This window comes from Pyrus communis, chromosome 1, assembly GCF_963583255.1.
Source record: "Pyrus communis chromosome 1, drPyrComm1.1, whole genome shotgun sequence".
Classification (NCBI taxonomy): domain Eukaryota; kingdom Viridiplantae; phylum Streptophyta; class Magnoliopsida; order Rosales; family Rosaceae; genus Pyrus; species Pyrus communis.
In genome coordinates, this window is record NC_084803.1 from 20,008,150 (window position 1) to 20,027,067 (window position 18,918).

At 35.5% G+C, this 18,918-nt stretch overlaps 1 protein-coding gene across 1 annotated transcript; it reads left to right on the plus strand.

Annotated features, from left to right (window-relative positions):
• The first annotated feature begins 794 nt into the window (after positions 1–794).
• Positions 795–1,669, plus strand: LOC137737136 (zinc finger protein 4-like). The gene has a single exon (XM_068476873.1). It carries the CDS (start codon positions 864–866, stop codon positions 1,479–1,481), a length of 618 nt encoding a protein of 205 aa, XP_068332974.1. The 5' UTR covers positions 795–863; the 3' UTR covers positions 1,482–1,669.
• The last annotated feature ends 17,249 nt before the right edge of the window (positions 1,670–18,918 follow it).

The following is an 18,918-nucleotide window of genomic DNA, read 5'->3' on the forward strand; positions in this document are numbered from 1 at the left end:
GTTAATATTTAATATTAAATTCAACCGTGAGTGACTGTAAATCCTTGATCATCTGAAAACAAGACTCCACAAACATAAACATATGCTGGAGGCTTTAAATCTGCAGTAACGGGTCCAAATGATGTAGGGTTCTGGTTAGGGTTAGGAGTTGGGACCATATCTGTATCAATCTAGCTACGTACGTAGTTTTATTTACTACAAGCACCTTTTGGGCTCTTCTAGATAGCAACATTTACCTAGAAGTGCTTTTTTATTTCAATTTTCCATCACTAGAAGCACTTTGGAAATTGGAAAGTTTTTATGGAATTTTCAGCATCTGCACATTGTCAGTAGTTAATTTAAAGTGTTTGTGATTAGTTCATCCATATGGAATCAAATTATATTGATGCTACTAAGAGGAGTGAAAGAAAAGATGAGCAAGGAACTAAGGAATCCTAAGCTTTGAATGGCCAATACTATTATGCATGACACAAGCAACTGGTCCCCTTAAAAGTCTCAAGCATCAAAAAGTGGGAGCACCATATAGATTTAGAGATAAAATATTTTGGTGATATCCAATGACACTTCCTCCCCACCATTATCATATTTCCTTTCCTTCTTGGACTGTTTAGAACATTAATTTTTTTTTTTTATATTTTTTAATACAAGCGATATTATACTTTAAACAAGTATAAACATCGAGGAAAATAACATAAATTCAGCCAATGTAGTTATGTCCACGTTTACATTTCGAGCACTAACTTAACTCCCTTCTTTTCCATCACACCCCTTATTTAAGTCCAAGCTCCCCCACTTCTTCAACCCTCGATCTCAAAATCTCCATTTCTTATACCTTTTAAATTGAGTTTTGTCTAGGGTTTGCAATGATTTCCAAAAGGGAGCAAGAACAAGAAGCAGTGGCAGAAGCACAAGAAGCAAATGATGAGATTATAGAAAGCAATGATGAAAGATTAGGTGATGACCGTGGAGGTGATCATTTCGGAGACTGGTTGAGTTTAAGCCTCATCTGCAACGAGCCATCAGACGCGGAAGTCGATGCCGATTTTCCGTCACCAAAACCATCCAATAGCAATAAAGTTTTCTCATGCAACTTTTGCCTGAGGAAGTTTTACAGCTCACAAGCCTTGGGAGGCCATCAAAACGCACACAAGAGAGAGAGGGGAGCTGCCAAAAGTTATCAGTCTCACAGAATGATGATGTCAGCGTTGGGGTTTCGGTTTACCCCTGTCGCTGCAGCAGTTAGGTCACTCGGAGTCCAGCCTCACTCACTCGTGCAGAAACCTAGCGGCAGGTCAGATGGGTCGTCGATGGTGGCGAGAATTAGGGAAGCCGCCGCAGGTTTTGGGATGGCATGGACACCCTTCATGCTTGAAGAAACCATGGATCATATATGGCCAGGAAGTTTCCGGATGGATCATCAATTACCCAGACAAGAATCAGATGTACATAATAAGCAGCTGGACTTAAATCTTCGGCTGTGATCCTATATTCTGATCCTAGTATTGCTTGTATTTCAATCTAAATTCGTCTAAATAAATAATACATGTTTTAGGATCATATAAATGCATTTGTGTGCATTTTTTCTCTGGACAGGATGTGTAATTTGATAAATAATGCTTTGGTGCGTGTACTGTAGTCGATGGAACCTTTGCTATTGTTTCCTGTTCGTTGTTTAGAATAATACTAGGCATATCAACTTTTTATATGACAGTGTGATGTATCACCAACAAGAAATAAATACGTTAATTAATACTTATGTAATAATTCAATCATCTATGAAGATGTCATTTGATTTACAAAATATGGTTTAAATTAAAGTCTCCCTATAATTACCGGTTTGTTGATTATATAGTGCTATAACGCCGAACTTTCAACTACTCCTCTTAGAAAATAATTCAGTTTCCTTCCGCTTTTTGTGAAAGAGAAAGAATAACAGTTTGTGCTTGAGCTTTTAGTGCAACCAAATTCTATTTGGAGTGGCAAGTGGCAACAAAAATTTGAATTGTCTTTTTCGGCCAATAGAATCTCTCTGGACCATAATTGATAATTGGCTTCGATCTGATTGCTTCTCAAATCATGCTCAGATCAATGGCTTAATGAAATGCTCATCCTTCGAAGGCTGGTTTGAGCATCTAAATTGGACCCTGATTGGGTTGTCAAGCACGGCCCATATATTGTTTTTTGTTGGGCCCTTTGGATTCTAAGGCAGGCCCATTCAATAAGGCTCCCTGCCTTTGTTCCACAGGATTGAGATACATTGAAGAAAGATCGAGCAGTCATGAGGGAATTTCATGATGGATATTCATGGTAGGATTGGAAGAACTGCATAATTTAGACAAAATAAAAGTTGTCATCCATTTCTTTCTATGTTAGAAAGTTATTTTATAAATATTGATCGTATGTAACAAACACAAACCTAAAAGAACTACATAAGAACTATACTTAACGTAGAGATAGAAGAGGGAGAGAGCTGAGGTCCAAACTCATGGCAATTTTAGCTAATCTCTAGCCATGGTCTAAATAGTTTTATTTAGCCCGAAAACAATGTCATCAAAAGGGTAAATCTCAGTAAAGATGACATGGGATACTAGTTAGAAGTATTGTTAACCTGACTCAAAGAGTGAGTGAGTTTTTTTATCCAAAGGCGGATATTCACTTCGTTTGGTTATTCCGTCGTCAGTTTTTATAATATTTTTGGGGGAGCCAAAAATGACTCCTCCACTAAATAAGCCACTAGCACACCAAACATGAGGAGTGGAGCTACAATCAAGTAACATAAGACCCACTCCATGGAACATGGAGAAATAGAAGGAAAGTGGGACTTGGAGCCCAAGACTTGAATGCCTATAAAAGGCCAAGAATCCCACCAGCCTAAGGGGAGAAAAAAAAGGGGAAGTATCTAATAGCTTTACAATGTCTTGCAATTATTTTGAACGACGACTGACTTGAGCGTCAGAGTGTTTTCTTGCAGGTCCCCCCGCTTTCATTGTTGACAAGTGAAGATGGTGTCCAAGGCTTCTCAACGTGTTCAAGATTACTTGTTGGTGGAGAATTGAAGTATCTGAAATTTTCCTCTCCAACAATTGGCGTCATCTTTGGGAATTCGTACAAAAGCCATATCGAGAAGTTATGGTTTCCACCTGAGCCACAATGGGGGCACGGGCCAAAACCTTAAATAATGGGTGTGCAGACTAGGCGTGTTTGACAAGGGAGACGCACTTTTAGACTTCTGTGCTGCAGCTGCTGCTTTCGTCAGTTCGACAAGATGGGATAGAAGTTTATATAATATATACATATATATAGACTGTCAGACAACCTTCTCAGTCAAATTTTGTCAGTCAATCCTCGTAAATCACGGGTTCGTAAATCCTTGTTCGTAAATCATATGTTAGTCCTCGTTCGTAAATCCTTATTCGTAAATCACGGGTTCGTAAATCCTTGTTCGTAAATCATATGTCAGTTCTCATTCGTAAATCCTCATTCGTAAATCATATGTCCTCATTCATAAATCCTTGTTCGTAAATCATATGTTAGTCTTCGTTCATAAATCATATGTCAATCCTCATTCGTAAATCACGGGTTCGTAAATCATATGTCAGTCCTCGTTCGTAAATCACGGGTTCGTAAATCCTCGTTCGTAAATCATATGTTAGTCCTCGTTCGTAAATCATATGTAAATCCTTGTTCGTAAATCATATGTCAACCCTCGTTCGTAAATCCTCATTCGTATCATAAGATGTCAACCCTCACTCATAAATTATACGAAGATATGGCAGGGCAAAGAAAGCTAGTTGAGAACCTGTCCATCCGCTCTCACAAGCTACGAAGGAAGATTGTTCGGGACGCCTCTGGCGAGGGATTCGGCAAACGTAAGCGTGAGGATTGCGGTCAATGAATCTATGGAAAACACAGGCATGAAGAGAAAAGAGAAGCCCAAAAGATCAGATAGTCAAAGATGATGCCTGATAAGCAACTTGTCCTTGAGGAATGGCACGAAGAAACCATTTGAGGAATTGCATGAAGAAACCATTCCATTGGGGCAACAAGTACTCAAAAGATGAGAAGGATGAGACCTGAAGCATTCAATTCTAGCTTGGGAAAACAATTGCACAAAGAGACAATGAGTTCCTACCAAGTCATTAAACAAAACATGTGTTCAAGTTTTCAAAGCAAGGAAACATAATCAAAGTTCACTCTAGTTGTAACGGATGTAATGAAATTGCTTAACAATTATTCGGCAAGCACCCAAGGGTTGTTAGCAAAGGAAATCCATTTAATTCAACAACAATGAAGTTGCCCAACAGATAAGAGTTTCTATCTTACACATGCTCATTAGTAATATCGATGTTATTCAAATTTTAATTACTCTGGGGGCATACTATTACTATATAAATTGATGATCAAAGATCATGAGACCATGGGTTGAAGACCTAGACCGAATAAGAGCCGAAGGCTCAAGACTGAAGGTTGAAGACCCAAAATTCATGGTCGAAGACCAATATGACCGTGGTTGAAGGCCAAACTCATGGTCGAAGACCATATGATCATAGCCGAAGGCTAAACTAATGATGAAATCTTAAGTTGAATGAATTTTTACAAAGAAACATTTTTCCTCTACAAACTCTAAATGATATGTGTTTGCAAAGAAAAATGGGGCAATGTGGGAGCCAAAAATGACTTCTCCACTAAATAAGCCACTAGCACACCAAACATGAAGAGTGGAGCTACATTCAAGTAACATAATACCCACTCCATGGAACATGGAGAAATAGAAGGAAAGTGGGACTTGGAGCCCAAGACTTGAATGCCTATAAAAGGCCAAGAATCGTACCAGCCTAGGGGGAGAAAAAAAAGGGGGAAGTATTTGATAGGTTTACAATGTCTTGCAATTATTTTGAACAACGACTGACTTGAGCGTCAGAGTGTTTTCTTGTAGGTCCCCCCACTCTCATTGTTGACAAGTGAAGATGGTGTCCAAGGCTTCTCAACGTGTTCAAGATTACTTGTTGGTGAAGAATTGGAGTATCCGAAATTTTCCTCTCCAACAATTTTCTATTCATAAATCTCGTAGAACATACAATAGATGATATCATATTTAATGGTGAAAGATATGATCAATGGCCCAAATTTAAATGAAATGGTTAAAATAATATTTAAATATTTAACTCAATCTTACCTCAAACTTAGTCGGAATATAGAATTTTTTATTTATTAAAATATTCAAAAAAATAAATTAAGATACCTAACAAAAAATATTTGAAAAACAGTTAATCAGAAGAAAAAAATTAAGGCTAAAATACTTGTCCAACATTTAAATACAGATGCGTTGCTAAATTTTAGCATTGGAGGGTTCTGAGATAAAAACAATTTGAAAACCCAAAATTTGTCTTTCATGTGCCAAATTTTAGTATTTAGCAACTCCCCGTTAAAGGTGGTTTAAGAAACTAAATAAGACTATAAATCAGAAGCTAGAAACTATATTACTACTTGACTAACTTTATTCCTTCAAGTGAAATTCCATTAAAGAATATGTCAAGGAATTCCAGCAAATAGGGTTAAGTAGGATACATGTTCTTATCACTGATTAAGGGGCAGAAAATAATTAGATGGCATTCACAAAAGCACAAGCTAATTAGAATGTATCGGCCAATCAACGATCTTCCAACACTTTACACATAGCAGCAGGCTCAGCAGCCATGAAAAGTTAGACAAGACTCCTCATAATGAAGTTGGCCAACATTTAGAGGGTCACGAAACCATAACACACAAATAATATATATAAAGTGTTAGAATCTAGAGAGAGATTTAGTGAGAGAAAGATGTAGAGAGAGAATGTAAAATAAGATTGTGTATTCCATATATTGAATAAGATTACACTTAGGTATATATATGTATACCAACATTTACATATAAGAGTAACCACCTATCTTAATGACTAAGTAAGATATAACCAACTTTTATAACAAACTCTAACAATACCACTCATTGTTATTTTACAGTACTACCCTTAATATCCCCCCTCAAACTAAACTGAGGTAACTGAAGAGAAAGTTTGTCTCTAAGAAGAAGAAAACAATCCTTGGACAATGCTTTGGTGCAAATGTCTGCAGTATAATCCTGTGTACAAACAAAATGGACTGTAATAGATTGTGCCAAAACCTTCTCTTGGATATAATGATAATCAATCTCCACATACTTGGTTCGAGCATGAAAGATTGGATTCTTAGGTAGAGAGATGGCATATATGTTTTCACACCAGATTTTGGGAGGACAAGGAAGAACAAGTCCAATGTCAACCAATAATTTGCAAATCCAAGTTAGTTCAGCAGCTGTGTTGGCCAATGATCTGTATTCTGCTTTAATGGAGGACCTAGCCACAGTAGGTTGTTTCTTAGCATTCCAACTAATGAGTGAATCTCCCAGAAACACACAAAAGCCACATGTAGATCGGCGATCTAAAGAACAACCTGCCCAATCTGCATCCGAGAAACTATTTATGTAGAGTTGTTGTGAACATTTTGGAAACCAGAGACCAAGGGAGAGAGAACCCTTCAAATATCTAAAAATCCTTTTAACAGCCTGAAAGTGAGATTGCCTTGGACTTTGCATAAACTGACACACAAGATGAACTGCAGAAGATAGGTCAGGTCTAGTCCAAGTTAAATATTAAAGCCCTCCTACTAAAGATCTGTATTCATCTGGATTTGAAAGGAATGGAGAAGAGTGGTCTAATTTGGATGTGCTCAATGTAGTAGCACATGGCTTAACACTATTCATGTGTGCCTTTTTGAGAAGATCCAGTATATATTTTGTTTGAGAAATAAAAATACCCTTGGAAGACCTTTTGACCTCTAGTCCTAGAAAATAATGAAGAGATCCCAAGTCCTTGACATGAAATAGAGCACAAAGTTGAGAAATCACAGTTTTGCAGGCTGCAGAATCTGGTCTTGTAACCAGAATATCATTAACATAGACTAAGACATACACCACAGGAGCATCTTTCTTAACAAACAATGAATGATCATTCTGTGAACTGGAGAATCCAATAGAGTATAAAGCAGTTGTCAACTTATCATACCAAGCTCACAGAGCTTGTTTCAGACCATACAGAGATTTATACAATTTGCAAACATGATGTGGTTTAGCAGAATCTTCAAACCTAGGAGGTTGAACCATGTACACAGACTCAACGAGATTGCTATTCAGAAATGCATTACTAACATCTAACTGATTTAGAAACTAATCAAATTTAGCTGCTAAAGTGAGTAAAAGTCTAATAGTGACTAGTTTAGCAACCAGACTGAAAGTTTCATTGTAGTCCAAGCCTTGTTGCTAATGGAAACCTTTAGCAACAAGCTTGGCTTTATATCTGTCAACTGAACTATCAAGTTTTCTTTTGATACGAAAAACCCACTTACACCCTACCAAGTTTTGAAAAGAATGAGGAGGTACCAGAGACCATGTGCCAGTTTGAAGCAGGGCATTAAACTCCTCCTGCATAGCTTGTCTCCAATGCAAATGCTTGGATGCTTGGAGATAGGTAGATGGTGTAAAATCAGGAGATAAATGAGATGGAAGAAGATGCTTGGTTGCTAAGAGAGCCTTGGGTTTGAAAATACCCGATTTGGACCGATTGATCATGGGAAGAGTATTGGCAGTAATAGAGAGTGGTATAGGTGATGAAATAGCTGATGGAGTGGGATCTGGGGGGTGATAGAGTAGGTGAGGATGTGGTAGAGAAAGGTATATTTTGTGTGGAAAGAGAAGATGGAAGAGCAATAGAGGGATTGGTGAAGATTAAGGAGGTAGGTATTGAAGGGTGAGTGGAGGGAGGTGTAGAGGAAGGAATTAAACTCACAATGGCTTGCTTATGAAGAAAAGGAAATGTAAGTTCATCGAAAATAACATGCCTAGAAATATAGATTTTTCCAGTTTGAGCATCTAAACAACGATAACCCTTATGATTTAGACTATATCTAAAAAAAAAAACAGGGTTTAGTTTTTGGATCAAGTTTAGAGGAAGTGTAGGGTTTTAACCACGGGAAACATCTACAACCAAAAATCTTGAAAGTGCTGTAATTTGGTGGTTTATGAAATAGAGATTCCCAAGGAGATGATTTGACACCAGTTGGCATTTGATTAATGAGATATAAGGCTGTTGAAAAAGCCTTAACCCAATAGATGTGAGGAACCTGAGAAGCTGCAAGAAGAGTTCTAGCAGTTTCAACCAAATGCATGTGCTTTCTTTCAGCACAACCATTCTGCTCGGGGGAATAGGGACAACTGAGTTGATGAGAAATCCCATGTTCTTGAAAGAAATGTGAGAAAGTATGATTAACAAACTCACCACCAGAATCTGACCGCATAGTAATAATCTTGAACCCCAACATGTTTTCAACCATATATTTGAAGTGAACAAATGTGCTATAAACTTCAGATTTATACTTGAGTGGAAAGAACCAAGAATACTTGGTGAAATCATCAACCAAGATAAGGTAATACTGATATCCATTAATAGAAGAAATAGGTGCAGGACCCCATACATCAGTGTGTAGTAGCTCAAAAGGCTTGCTTGTGTTACAAGGAACATAAGTAAATGATTTCCTAAAGCATTTTCCTAGAGCATAACTTGAATACATAAACTTATTCATCCTATCAGAAAGAGAAATACTAGTCTGGAAAGCTAGTTTATTTAAGATTTTGAAGGATGGATGGCCCAAACATTGATGCCATATATCCTGAGGAGCTTTAATACTTGCTACATAGGAATAGTGATTTCCAGCAACAGAGGATGCAAGAAATGGATAAAATCCAGCTTTGACAGGGCCTTTAAAAAGCTCTTTCCCTGAAGTAAGATCATTCACAATAAAGTGAAAAGGATATAGATGAATGGAGCACCAGTTATCAAGAATAAATTGATTTGCAGAAATCAAATCTTGTTTCAGATTAAGAACATGTAACACATTGTTCAAGGCAAATATATGATTATATGTAGTAAGACTAGAGGAACCATAATGAGTTGCTCAGGACCATTGTAGGTTTTAGGACTTTGCAGATTGTTGTAGGAATTCGTCATGTGGGAGCTTGCACCAGTATCAATAAGCCATGTAGGATTCGTAGAAGAGGTACTAGCATGAAGTGTAGTTTGAGAATTCTTGTTGCCATAACCAGGATTCATCCGATAAGGGCAATCAATAGCCTCATGATCAGGTTGGTGACATATTTGACAGGAATTTCTTCTGTTGAAATTATTGAAATTAGATCTGGATCCTCGATTGTACCTCTAATGATTTTGGCGAGAGAAATTCTAACGAGGATTGAAAGATCAAGAATTATTAGGGTGATTCTGAGAATTTCTAGGGTTATAGAAATTTTAATCCATGCCACGGCCTTATGAGGAGTTGAAATTAGAGCCTTGTTGAACATATTACGCCTGAGAATTGGAGTCACTGAACGGTGTAGGAAGAATGCCAGTGGATGAATTGTAGGCTTGAAATGGTGCCGATGGTGAAACTTTCTTGCGACTAGTCAATTAAATCTCCTTACTCAGCAATAGGCCATGTAATTCATCAGTGGTGGTTGAACCAAGACAAAATTGAATGGCATCCACAAAGGAATCATATTCAGGCAGTAATCCATGAAGAATGACAGGGATAAGTTTCGAATCATCAACCGAAGCTTCAGCACTTTGCAAGAGCGTCCGCTATTTCTTCAATCTGTTGAAGATAAGCAGCTGTGGTGGAATCACTTTTGGTGAGTGTCCTGAGTTAAGGACGAAGTTCATGTATGTGCGAATGAGACGCCGTTGCAAGGCGTGACTCCAATTTGGACCAGAGTTTTCAAGTAGTGCTAACATCAACAATGTAAGGAATCAGGGAATCCGAGAGTGTAGAATTGATCCAAATCAGAATGTTTTGATCATTCTCAAACCACGCCACATATTGAGGATTCACGGTTGAAGTACGATTTCCTGAAGAATCAAGAAGATACTTAGGCGGAGCCACCATGGATCCATCAACAATTCTGGTGAGATTATACAGGCCAAAGATCGGTGCAAATAAAGCAGTCCAGGTAAGCCAATTTGTGGTTGTCAATTTGATCGTAACAAACGAGCCAATGTTCTGGATTGTGATCTAAGAATTGGCCGAATTAGGGCACAAATTTGGGACTGAAGAATCTGTTGGAGGAGAAAGTTGAGAGGTAAAATCAGAAAAAGGCGAAGGAGGTACCACCATAGTTTGTGGCTTAGGGTTTCAGGGAGGAAGATCGGGAGAACGCAGAGAAGCAGAAGGAGAGGATCGTCGGAAGTCGTTAGACACTAGAGATAGATGCCAAGTTAGAATCTAGAGAGAGATTTAGTGAGAGAAAGATGTAGTGAGAGAAAGTAAAATAAGATTGTGTATTTCATATATTGAATAAGATTACACTTAGGTATATATATGTATACTAACATTTACATATAAGAGTAACCACCTATCTTAATGACTAAGTAAAGTATAACTAACTCTTATAACAAACTCTAACAATACCACTCATTGTTATTTTACAGTACTACCCTTAATATAAAGTACGAATAAATTAAAACCAAGTCTGGAACTAAATTAAGCTAAGAGTAAGAACATGCAATATGAGATAAACACTTATTACAATGCATGCAACGCCAGAGCATAAATATAGTGAAGCAGAACATAGAACATTCTCATCCTTAGTAGGTTGGTTATTACACAACTAATAGGAAATAAATTTCCTGCATGAACTAAAGCGGATATCAGAACCAGTAGTGATCCCTCGCTTGCCACAAAATCTTGTTACTAAGTCCTAGAAGGGTGCAAAACAGTAAGTGTGAGTGGGTAAAAAGAAAAATTTATCAAAACATTTGCTTTTCGTAACAGAGTAACCTCTCGCTATAAAACCTATATAGTTTTCACAATCATACTACGTAAAAGTATGAAAAGTTAATGCGAATGGTATAAAAGCAGATGTGTTAATGATATGGGTAAAACACAAGTATCTTAATAACATAATATGCTCATCAAAATTATGGAGACATGATTCTATGCAAAAAGTAGCTATGTGAACAGACTGTGTAATAATTTACGGTCGAGTACTGCATAAGCGTGAAGCTGGCTCTAAGCACGTCACATATGAGTTCTAGATGCAAAAATAGATAGTATTGGCTGAAGCCTATAATGGATGCAAAACAAGCGTATAACAGTGCGATGTGAACATACACGTAAAGCTAATCTTGATTTGGAAGAATATTGTAGACACTAGTGTAAGCATGCATGATGAGCAGACAAAATATGCATGATCATGCTGTCGTAATTTCATGAATCTAAACATCATCACTAATTATTTTTGTAAGTAAAAGCATGGCATGATGTAAAAACACTTCATAAAAGACATTATGAAATTTAAAACTACAAAATATAGGTTGGGGATCCTAATGAGAGAAGATCCACTTCAGGTTTTGTTGTTTTTCTTGGCTTTAGTTCAATTTATTGGGCTTAGAAAAAGTAAAATATTGTTTCCAGGCATTCGACAAAAGTTGAGTATAGAGCTCTTGCAATCGCAACAGTATAACTTGCTTGGACCAGACAATTATTTTGTGATTTACATGGTTCCAATTTCATTAACTCCTATACTATATTGTGACAATATCTCAACTATAGCCTTGTCTACCAATCATGTGGTCCATTTCCAGTCTAAGCACATTGAAATAGATTACCCCTTTGTTCGTGAGAGAGTTATAAGAGGTGATCTCCATGTTCAACATGTATTTTCTGTGGATCAAGTTGACATTTTGACTAAAGAACTTTTTGCACCTCTTTTTCACCAACATTGTGACAATCCCATGCTTAGTTCCGCCAAACATGAGCTTGAGAGGGGATGTAAGAGTGATGAAATTGAAGGTCCAACAAATGACACTTGTCAATAGATAAGAAAGTTTGATAAGGATAGAATCATCTTAGAATCTTAAAGATAAGTATCTTATCCTTTGAGAATATATACTATATCATATGTTTATAAGAATCTTAAAGATAAGTATATTATCCTTTAGTGTAGATACTATTGTTTGTTCAAAAAATAAAATCAAATAGTAAAGACATATCGATTAATATTGTCAAGATAATGATTAAATATTGATGACATAGCAATTATATTGATCACATGCTAAAAAATGATCATTTTAGCCAATTTGCCTACACAAAAAAATTCATTGCTGTTTCACCTTAACAAAAAAATAAAAACTAAAATGTATTTTTTTCTTTTTTGAATAAACGATATATCTATACTAAGGGGTAGGAGAGTGAGTCAAGTCTCACAATGTCTAGCCTAATATGTTTTAAAACAAAATAGATTCTCTCTTTTTTGTAAGGGTGAAAATGATCAAGACCTCCACCTCAAAATGGAGTTATGCCATTTGGTAGCCCACAAGGTAATTAGCATGCTTTTTTTTTTGTTGAGTTTTCATTGAAAAATGCCATTGTTTGACGAATATTGCATGGACAGCATCAAAAGGTATGCATGACTATCCCTAAATATTGACCCAAAAAAGAAAATGCAGAGCACCAAGCCAAACGTGCATTTCGCACGATTTTCTTCTGCGCTTTCGCTTGGCTATTAGCTATATTAATCAATCCATGTATAGTGCACTGTATTTGTTTTCACCAAATTTATGCTTTCCCCTTATCATTTCATATTCTCCTATGCAATCCCGTCACAACCACAAAAAATAAGTAATACATAATGCATTGTATATAATACATAATGCATGAATATAAGACACTGATCATTATTTCAGCCAACCATCTTGACCATGTTTTAATGTTACTTGCAGGTAATGAAATGGTAAAAGTCAATCATTTGGAAATTAAGGGTTGATCAGCTTTTATGTTGTAAAATTTCGGGAAAAGAGTTAGGCCAAATGGACTTTAATCGATTTTTACGCATATGGAAGATCTAATTCATTGAATATTTACAACGTATGTAGTTTTCTTATGAGAGCAAAAGATTGGTTTGGGATGAGAATGTGACCGAGTCCTTAGTCAAACATGCTTGCCTCTTTGCATGTCCAAGACTCCAAGTCCTTGACTCCTTGCCCTGGTTAGTTGTTACAGTATCTTGCTTTCTTTAATCTAAAAAATTGTTTTCTCAAATATTGTAATGAATAATTATTCAGATATTGTAATGAATATTAAATGGAGAATTCTACTATGTAATTGATTTCAATCGATTAATAAAGCAATCGTTCATTTTCAAACACAAAAAAATATTATAATGAACAAAATAATATCAGAAGAATTACTCATAAAAAATAATTTCATAGAATACAACAACAAACGGAGACATCATGTGTTATATAGATAGGATCCACTCTCTCTAGATACATATTGATATACTTTTTGAGTAATATATATATATATATAACTACTGATTTTGCTACTGAGACAAACATAACAAAAATGTGACTTTTTTTTTATCGACATAAATCGGCCTGCAAGGAATAGCGTCCAAGAGGCAAGAAATAATGCAATATTCTAGCCTAATTAATCTTATAATAACTGGCATATCAAAATACAAATTAATGACTTATAAAATAGTTTTATACTAAAAATATAATGCTATTTAAACACACAAAATCAACTTGTAACAAAAATATTTATCCCTCGCTAAGAACTCGTTCGAATCTAAAATTTGTGCGAAATATTTGAATTGCGGCATATTGTGAAACAACCAAAAAGAGAAGTCGATCACAGTGGTCAACGTTTTGTTGAAAGATGAGTAATTGGAGCAATGTCACTTGCAACAAGTGTGTACTTCATCTCCTTTCTGAGCTGGATTTATGCAACTTGCAGAAACCACAGCTACATATCTACTCCAAAAATGAACAAACATGTAGATAATATGCTACATCAAATTTCAACATGTGAGACGTAGAAAGTTACCAAAACAAAATTTTCTAAAGGATATCCAATGAGTAAAGCACTACATTACCACAATAAACTCAACATCTTTAATTAAAGGCTTTTATCTTTTTGTGGGGAAGGTATGTGAAGCAAACGAGGATTAATTAGCTAACAAGTACAATTATTGACGAGACATCATTTGCAGGTTCTTCCAATACTTTTGTGCTCAACAAATTGTTCTCTCAGAATGTTCTTAATTTTTCTAAGAACACTACTAGCATCTCTCCATTTGTTGATTTGCTCTATATGGTAATGTTTCAACTGCTTTAATTTATGGTGGGGGAAGAAGAGGGAGAAATATATGACAGATGATGTTGGGGAGAAAAAAAAAAATTGAAAGTGGTGGAAGGACAATGTTTTTTTTTCCTGAATACACGATATTATCTGCACTAAGTGGAAAGACAATCAAACAATAAGATGTAAAATGTGATTTATTAAGTACGGGGCTAATGCTAAAAATGAAACTACAAAATGGCACGGGGCTAGAAATACTTACGAGGACAATATATAAACCCCAGTTCAAATGCTAGATTAGCAAGGCGGTCACCCACCATATTAACAATTTTAAACACATTCTCACATGTACATTTTTTTTCTATTTTCTCTTTCTCAGGTCTTGTTAATTGAAAAAATAAACAATAAAACCGTTAATCTGTATTTATATAAAATATGCGAATTTAATTTGTTTACAAATTGATAAGGGAGATTAACTTCCCTAATCCCTACGACCATGTCAACTACTTCTCCATGGCTTAAGAAGTCACACTCTACTACTTGAAAAGCCAGTTTATATATTTTTTCCTGAACTTTCATAACTTGGTTTAAAATGGACTGAGTTTTTAATCCTTTTAACGGTAAGAGTTATCATATATTAATACCTTAACTCAATCGAGAAGAAACACAATAATTAAAAATTGAGATAAAAAATAATTAAATTAACAAATATATATTGGTTTACGTACAGCAGTTGAATACATTTGTTATGGCTGTTCAGGGCCACTAGTAATTAGTCGTCGTGAGTTCCCATTTAAAGGAGTTAATGTGCATCATCATATGCTATATTATCTTTTTCAGTACAATTATATTGACCATGATGATGCTCTAAAAGTTCACAAGAGCTATAGTCATAATCTCAATGGTGTTGAGCTGGAGGATGGTGCTCTACACGCAATCTATATATTTAGGGTGATTTGGAATCTGGGCTCTTCTACTTTATTTATTTATTTTTATTATTTTCCCTTTCTCGTTTTTTTTTTTTTTAATTTTATTTATTTTGAGTGTTCAGGAATTATTTAGTATTTCGGATATTTTAACTGTTAGAACTTTATTTAAACATACAAAAATTAAGATTCAATGATTAAAACACCCGGAGCATTCAAAATCTTTTGATATATATCGATCGCTCAATTCCCATGTTTCTCTATGTGGATTATTGCATTGCATGCAGAACAATTATTTACCAGCCACCACAACGTGGTAAGGAGAAAAAAAAAAAAAAAAATCAAAGAGTAACCTTAAAAGCATAAAAATTTGAAATCAACTAGGGAGAAAACTTCAGAGTTATTTATATACGACACCATGAAAGGATGTATTCATAGGAAAATGATAACCGCATGTAATTTTTCTCTTCTTACATATCCCTATTTATTTATGCATGTATATTGTAGGAGAACAAAACGAATGTGTGATATAGGCTACCAGAACCCTAAGCTTGCTACGGTTTAATTAGTGTCATAATACTGCCACTTAGTATGTACGGTCTAGTAGTAAAAGTGCAAGATCTTAGGTTCGATTCTTGCTAAAAGCGAATTTAAACCACATTATTGTTAGCTCATTGTGAGGTTAAGCCCACCCCTCCCTTGACATAAATAATATTGTTGTTAAAAAAACAAATAATTAGTTTCATAATACTAAATACGATAACAACAAAAGTATTAAAAAGATCCTCTAAACATGGAAACATTAGGATCCGGCTAAAAATGTCTATATGTCGATAGCATTCTCTTCAAAATGGTTGATCATGACCCAAATCTAACATTGAGGCCTTATTCAAATTTGCTTGAATTTTACTGCCAAACTTACGTCTTTCAATCGGACTATCATCAAACCACTCTACAATGAATATCAGTACCTTTTTTCTTGTTGTTGACATGGATATTGATACCTTCGCAATCACTGAATACCTAATATACGTCTCAGAGCGTATATATTTCTTTTAACCTACAAATAAACAAATTGAAGTTGTCTTTTCCTCTTGCCTCAGATAGGGCCATCTTCGACATAATTGTGTGTCATTTTTATCTTCTTCTGTTCTTATTGGCTGTTTCAGTGTAAGCATATATATGGTTTCCACGGACAGCGACATGACCTTCCAAGCCAATTCCATATAGAATAGTACAAAAGATTTTTCCAGTATTTATTTAACAAATATTTTTGCTTAATTCTCTCATTGCAACGTTGCTGTGGGATAGCCTACACATAACTCTTTTAAGTGTGTAGCTTGCTGAAAAGTCCGACGATGTACCTTACACATGCCTACACGTACAACACTCCTGCATGATGCATGCCAATAGATTAAACTAGTTTAGTCATCCGTCGTCAATTGGGAATCATTTTGTTACCAAAAGGCCTCTCCGTTAGCGGATGTGGTTTCCTCTTTTATATTTGAAGGGTGGTGCTATTCACAAACATATTTTTACCTTTTACACATTTTCTATTAACTTATGCCATTTGATTTTCTTCAATTTATTCGATCTGAGAGTTGAAAATTGGTAAGGTGCGTAGAAGGTAAAAAGAAGTGTGTGGATAACACCATTATGGAGAATGAATCCCACATTGATGAAAGGAAGGACCTTGCATGTGCTTATAAAAAGTTTGGCTACTCCCTATATTACCAAGTGGTTTTATGATGGAACCTCAAGTTTCTTAATGGTATAAGAGCCAAATTGTCCCACGTGTCACTAGTAAAAAAAATGTCACATCCCGGTCAGGGGCGGATCACTTCCCGGGCCCGCTCCACCAACATAGCACGATATTGTCCACTTTGGGCTTACCATTCCCTCACGGTTTTGTTTTTAGGAACTCACGAGCAACTTCCCAGTGGGTCACCCATCATGGGATTGCTCTAGCCCCCTTCTTGCTTAACTTCGGAGTTCCCATGGAACCCGAAGCCAATGAGCTCCCAAAAGGCCTCGTGCTAGGTAGGGATGGGAATATACATTTAAGGATCACTCCCCTGGGCGATGTGGGATATCACAAAAAACCCCTTGTGCAATGAAATTTTGCTCGACGAAACACACATTGTAGTGCAAAATCACTTTGCGCGACGAAATTTTAAACTTTGTCACACAAAGTCTTGTGCGATGAAATTTTACGTGACGAAACACACATCATGCAAAGTCACTTTGCACGACGAAACTTTAAACTTCGTCGCGCAAAGTCTTTACAAAAATAAATAAAATAAAAAAAAAATTATTTTTTAAATCTTTAGGCTATGTAATCTAAATATTTCATCGCCTATGCCAATTTATTTTCGTTTTTTATTTAATTTATTTAGTGGGATTTGGGGTCAAGTATAGGGTGAGGGGTGGAGTTTGGGGTTGGATTTGGGGTATACCAATTTTTGGGGAGATTATGCCAATTTTTTGGTATTATTTTATGTTATTTTTTGGTTATTTGACCATGTTTTTTTTTTTCTTTTTTTGTGCAAGGAATCATCGAGACTTTGACGGCTAAAGTTGAGGATTAGGACGCTATCAAACCATATCCCCTGCCACTACCACCACAATAGACTTGTATTAGGATTTTATCATTGTACTTTGTTAATTTATGTGTACAATATGAATATATTATGTATATTGGATAATTTGATCACTATTTTTCATATGTAGTTTTATTTTGAATATGTCAATTTAAATTAAAGTAATTAAAAAAAAAATCATACAATTAAATTAAATTAAAAAACTAAAAATTCGAAAAATCTTGCGCTACCATATACTTCGCTGTGCAAACAATTAATATAATTAAATTAATATAAGAGAAATAATAAAAAAAAAGTCAAAAACATTGCGCAACAAAATATTTTGTCGTCCAAAATATTAAATTAATTTAAAATTTTAAAAATTAAAATCTTTGCGCGACAAAATATTTCATCTCGCAAAGCTATTAAATTAATTTAATTTAATTAAAAATTAAAAAAACACAAAGTAGCTTTGTGCAACGAAAATTAATTTTTGTCGCACAACCCCTATCTTCACGAGCTTTGTGTGACGAACCATGCGCGACCAAAATTTCATTGTGCAAGGTTTTGCGCGGCAAAATGGTACTTTGCGCAACAAACTTATTTCGTCGCTCAAAGTGTTTTTTGTAGTAGTGTGTGAAGCCCCACATGCACATGTGCTCCACGTCACCCCACATGCACATGTGCTCCACGTCACCTGAGTTGTGTTGTTCACGTGTTAGGCTTGAAAATTCGCCACATGTAAGAGGGGCTGTTGAGAATGAATACATTGATGAGAGGAGGGATCTTATTGCATGTGCTTATAAGTAGTTAGGCTAATCTCCATATTACCAATTGGTTTTATAGTGGAATCTAAACTTTCTTCAACTACCCTAAATAAATGGATAATGCTAGGGAGACTAAATTTGTAGACAAAATATTGCAAATTAAATAACATGAAAGTTGATGATTGAATTATGAATATATAAATTGATGACTTCTTACATAGCCAATGTATAAATCGAGTTACAATACATTATATTACTCGAGCCAAGTTCTCTTACGTAAGTTCGACAATCTAGCGTGTAATATATATAGTCAAATTTGAAATAAATAATATTCAAATATAATCCACTTTGGCAATAGCTCATACTGACAATCTGGTTTCAACTATTAAAATAGTAGTGAGAAAAAAGTAGACCGTAATATTGATTAACATTCGAACGTAAA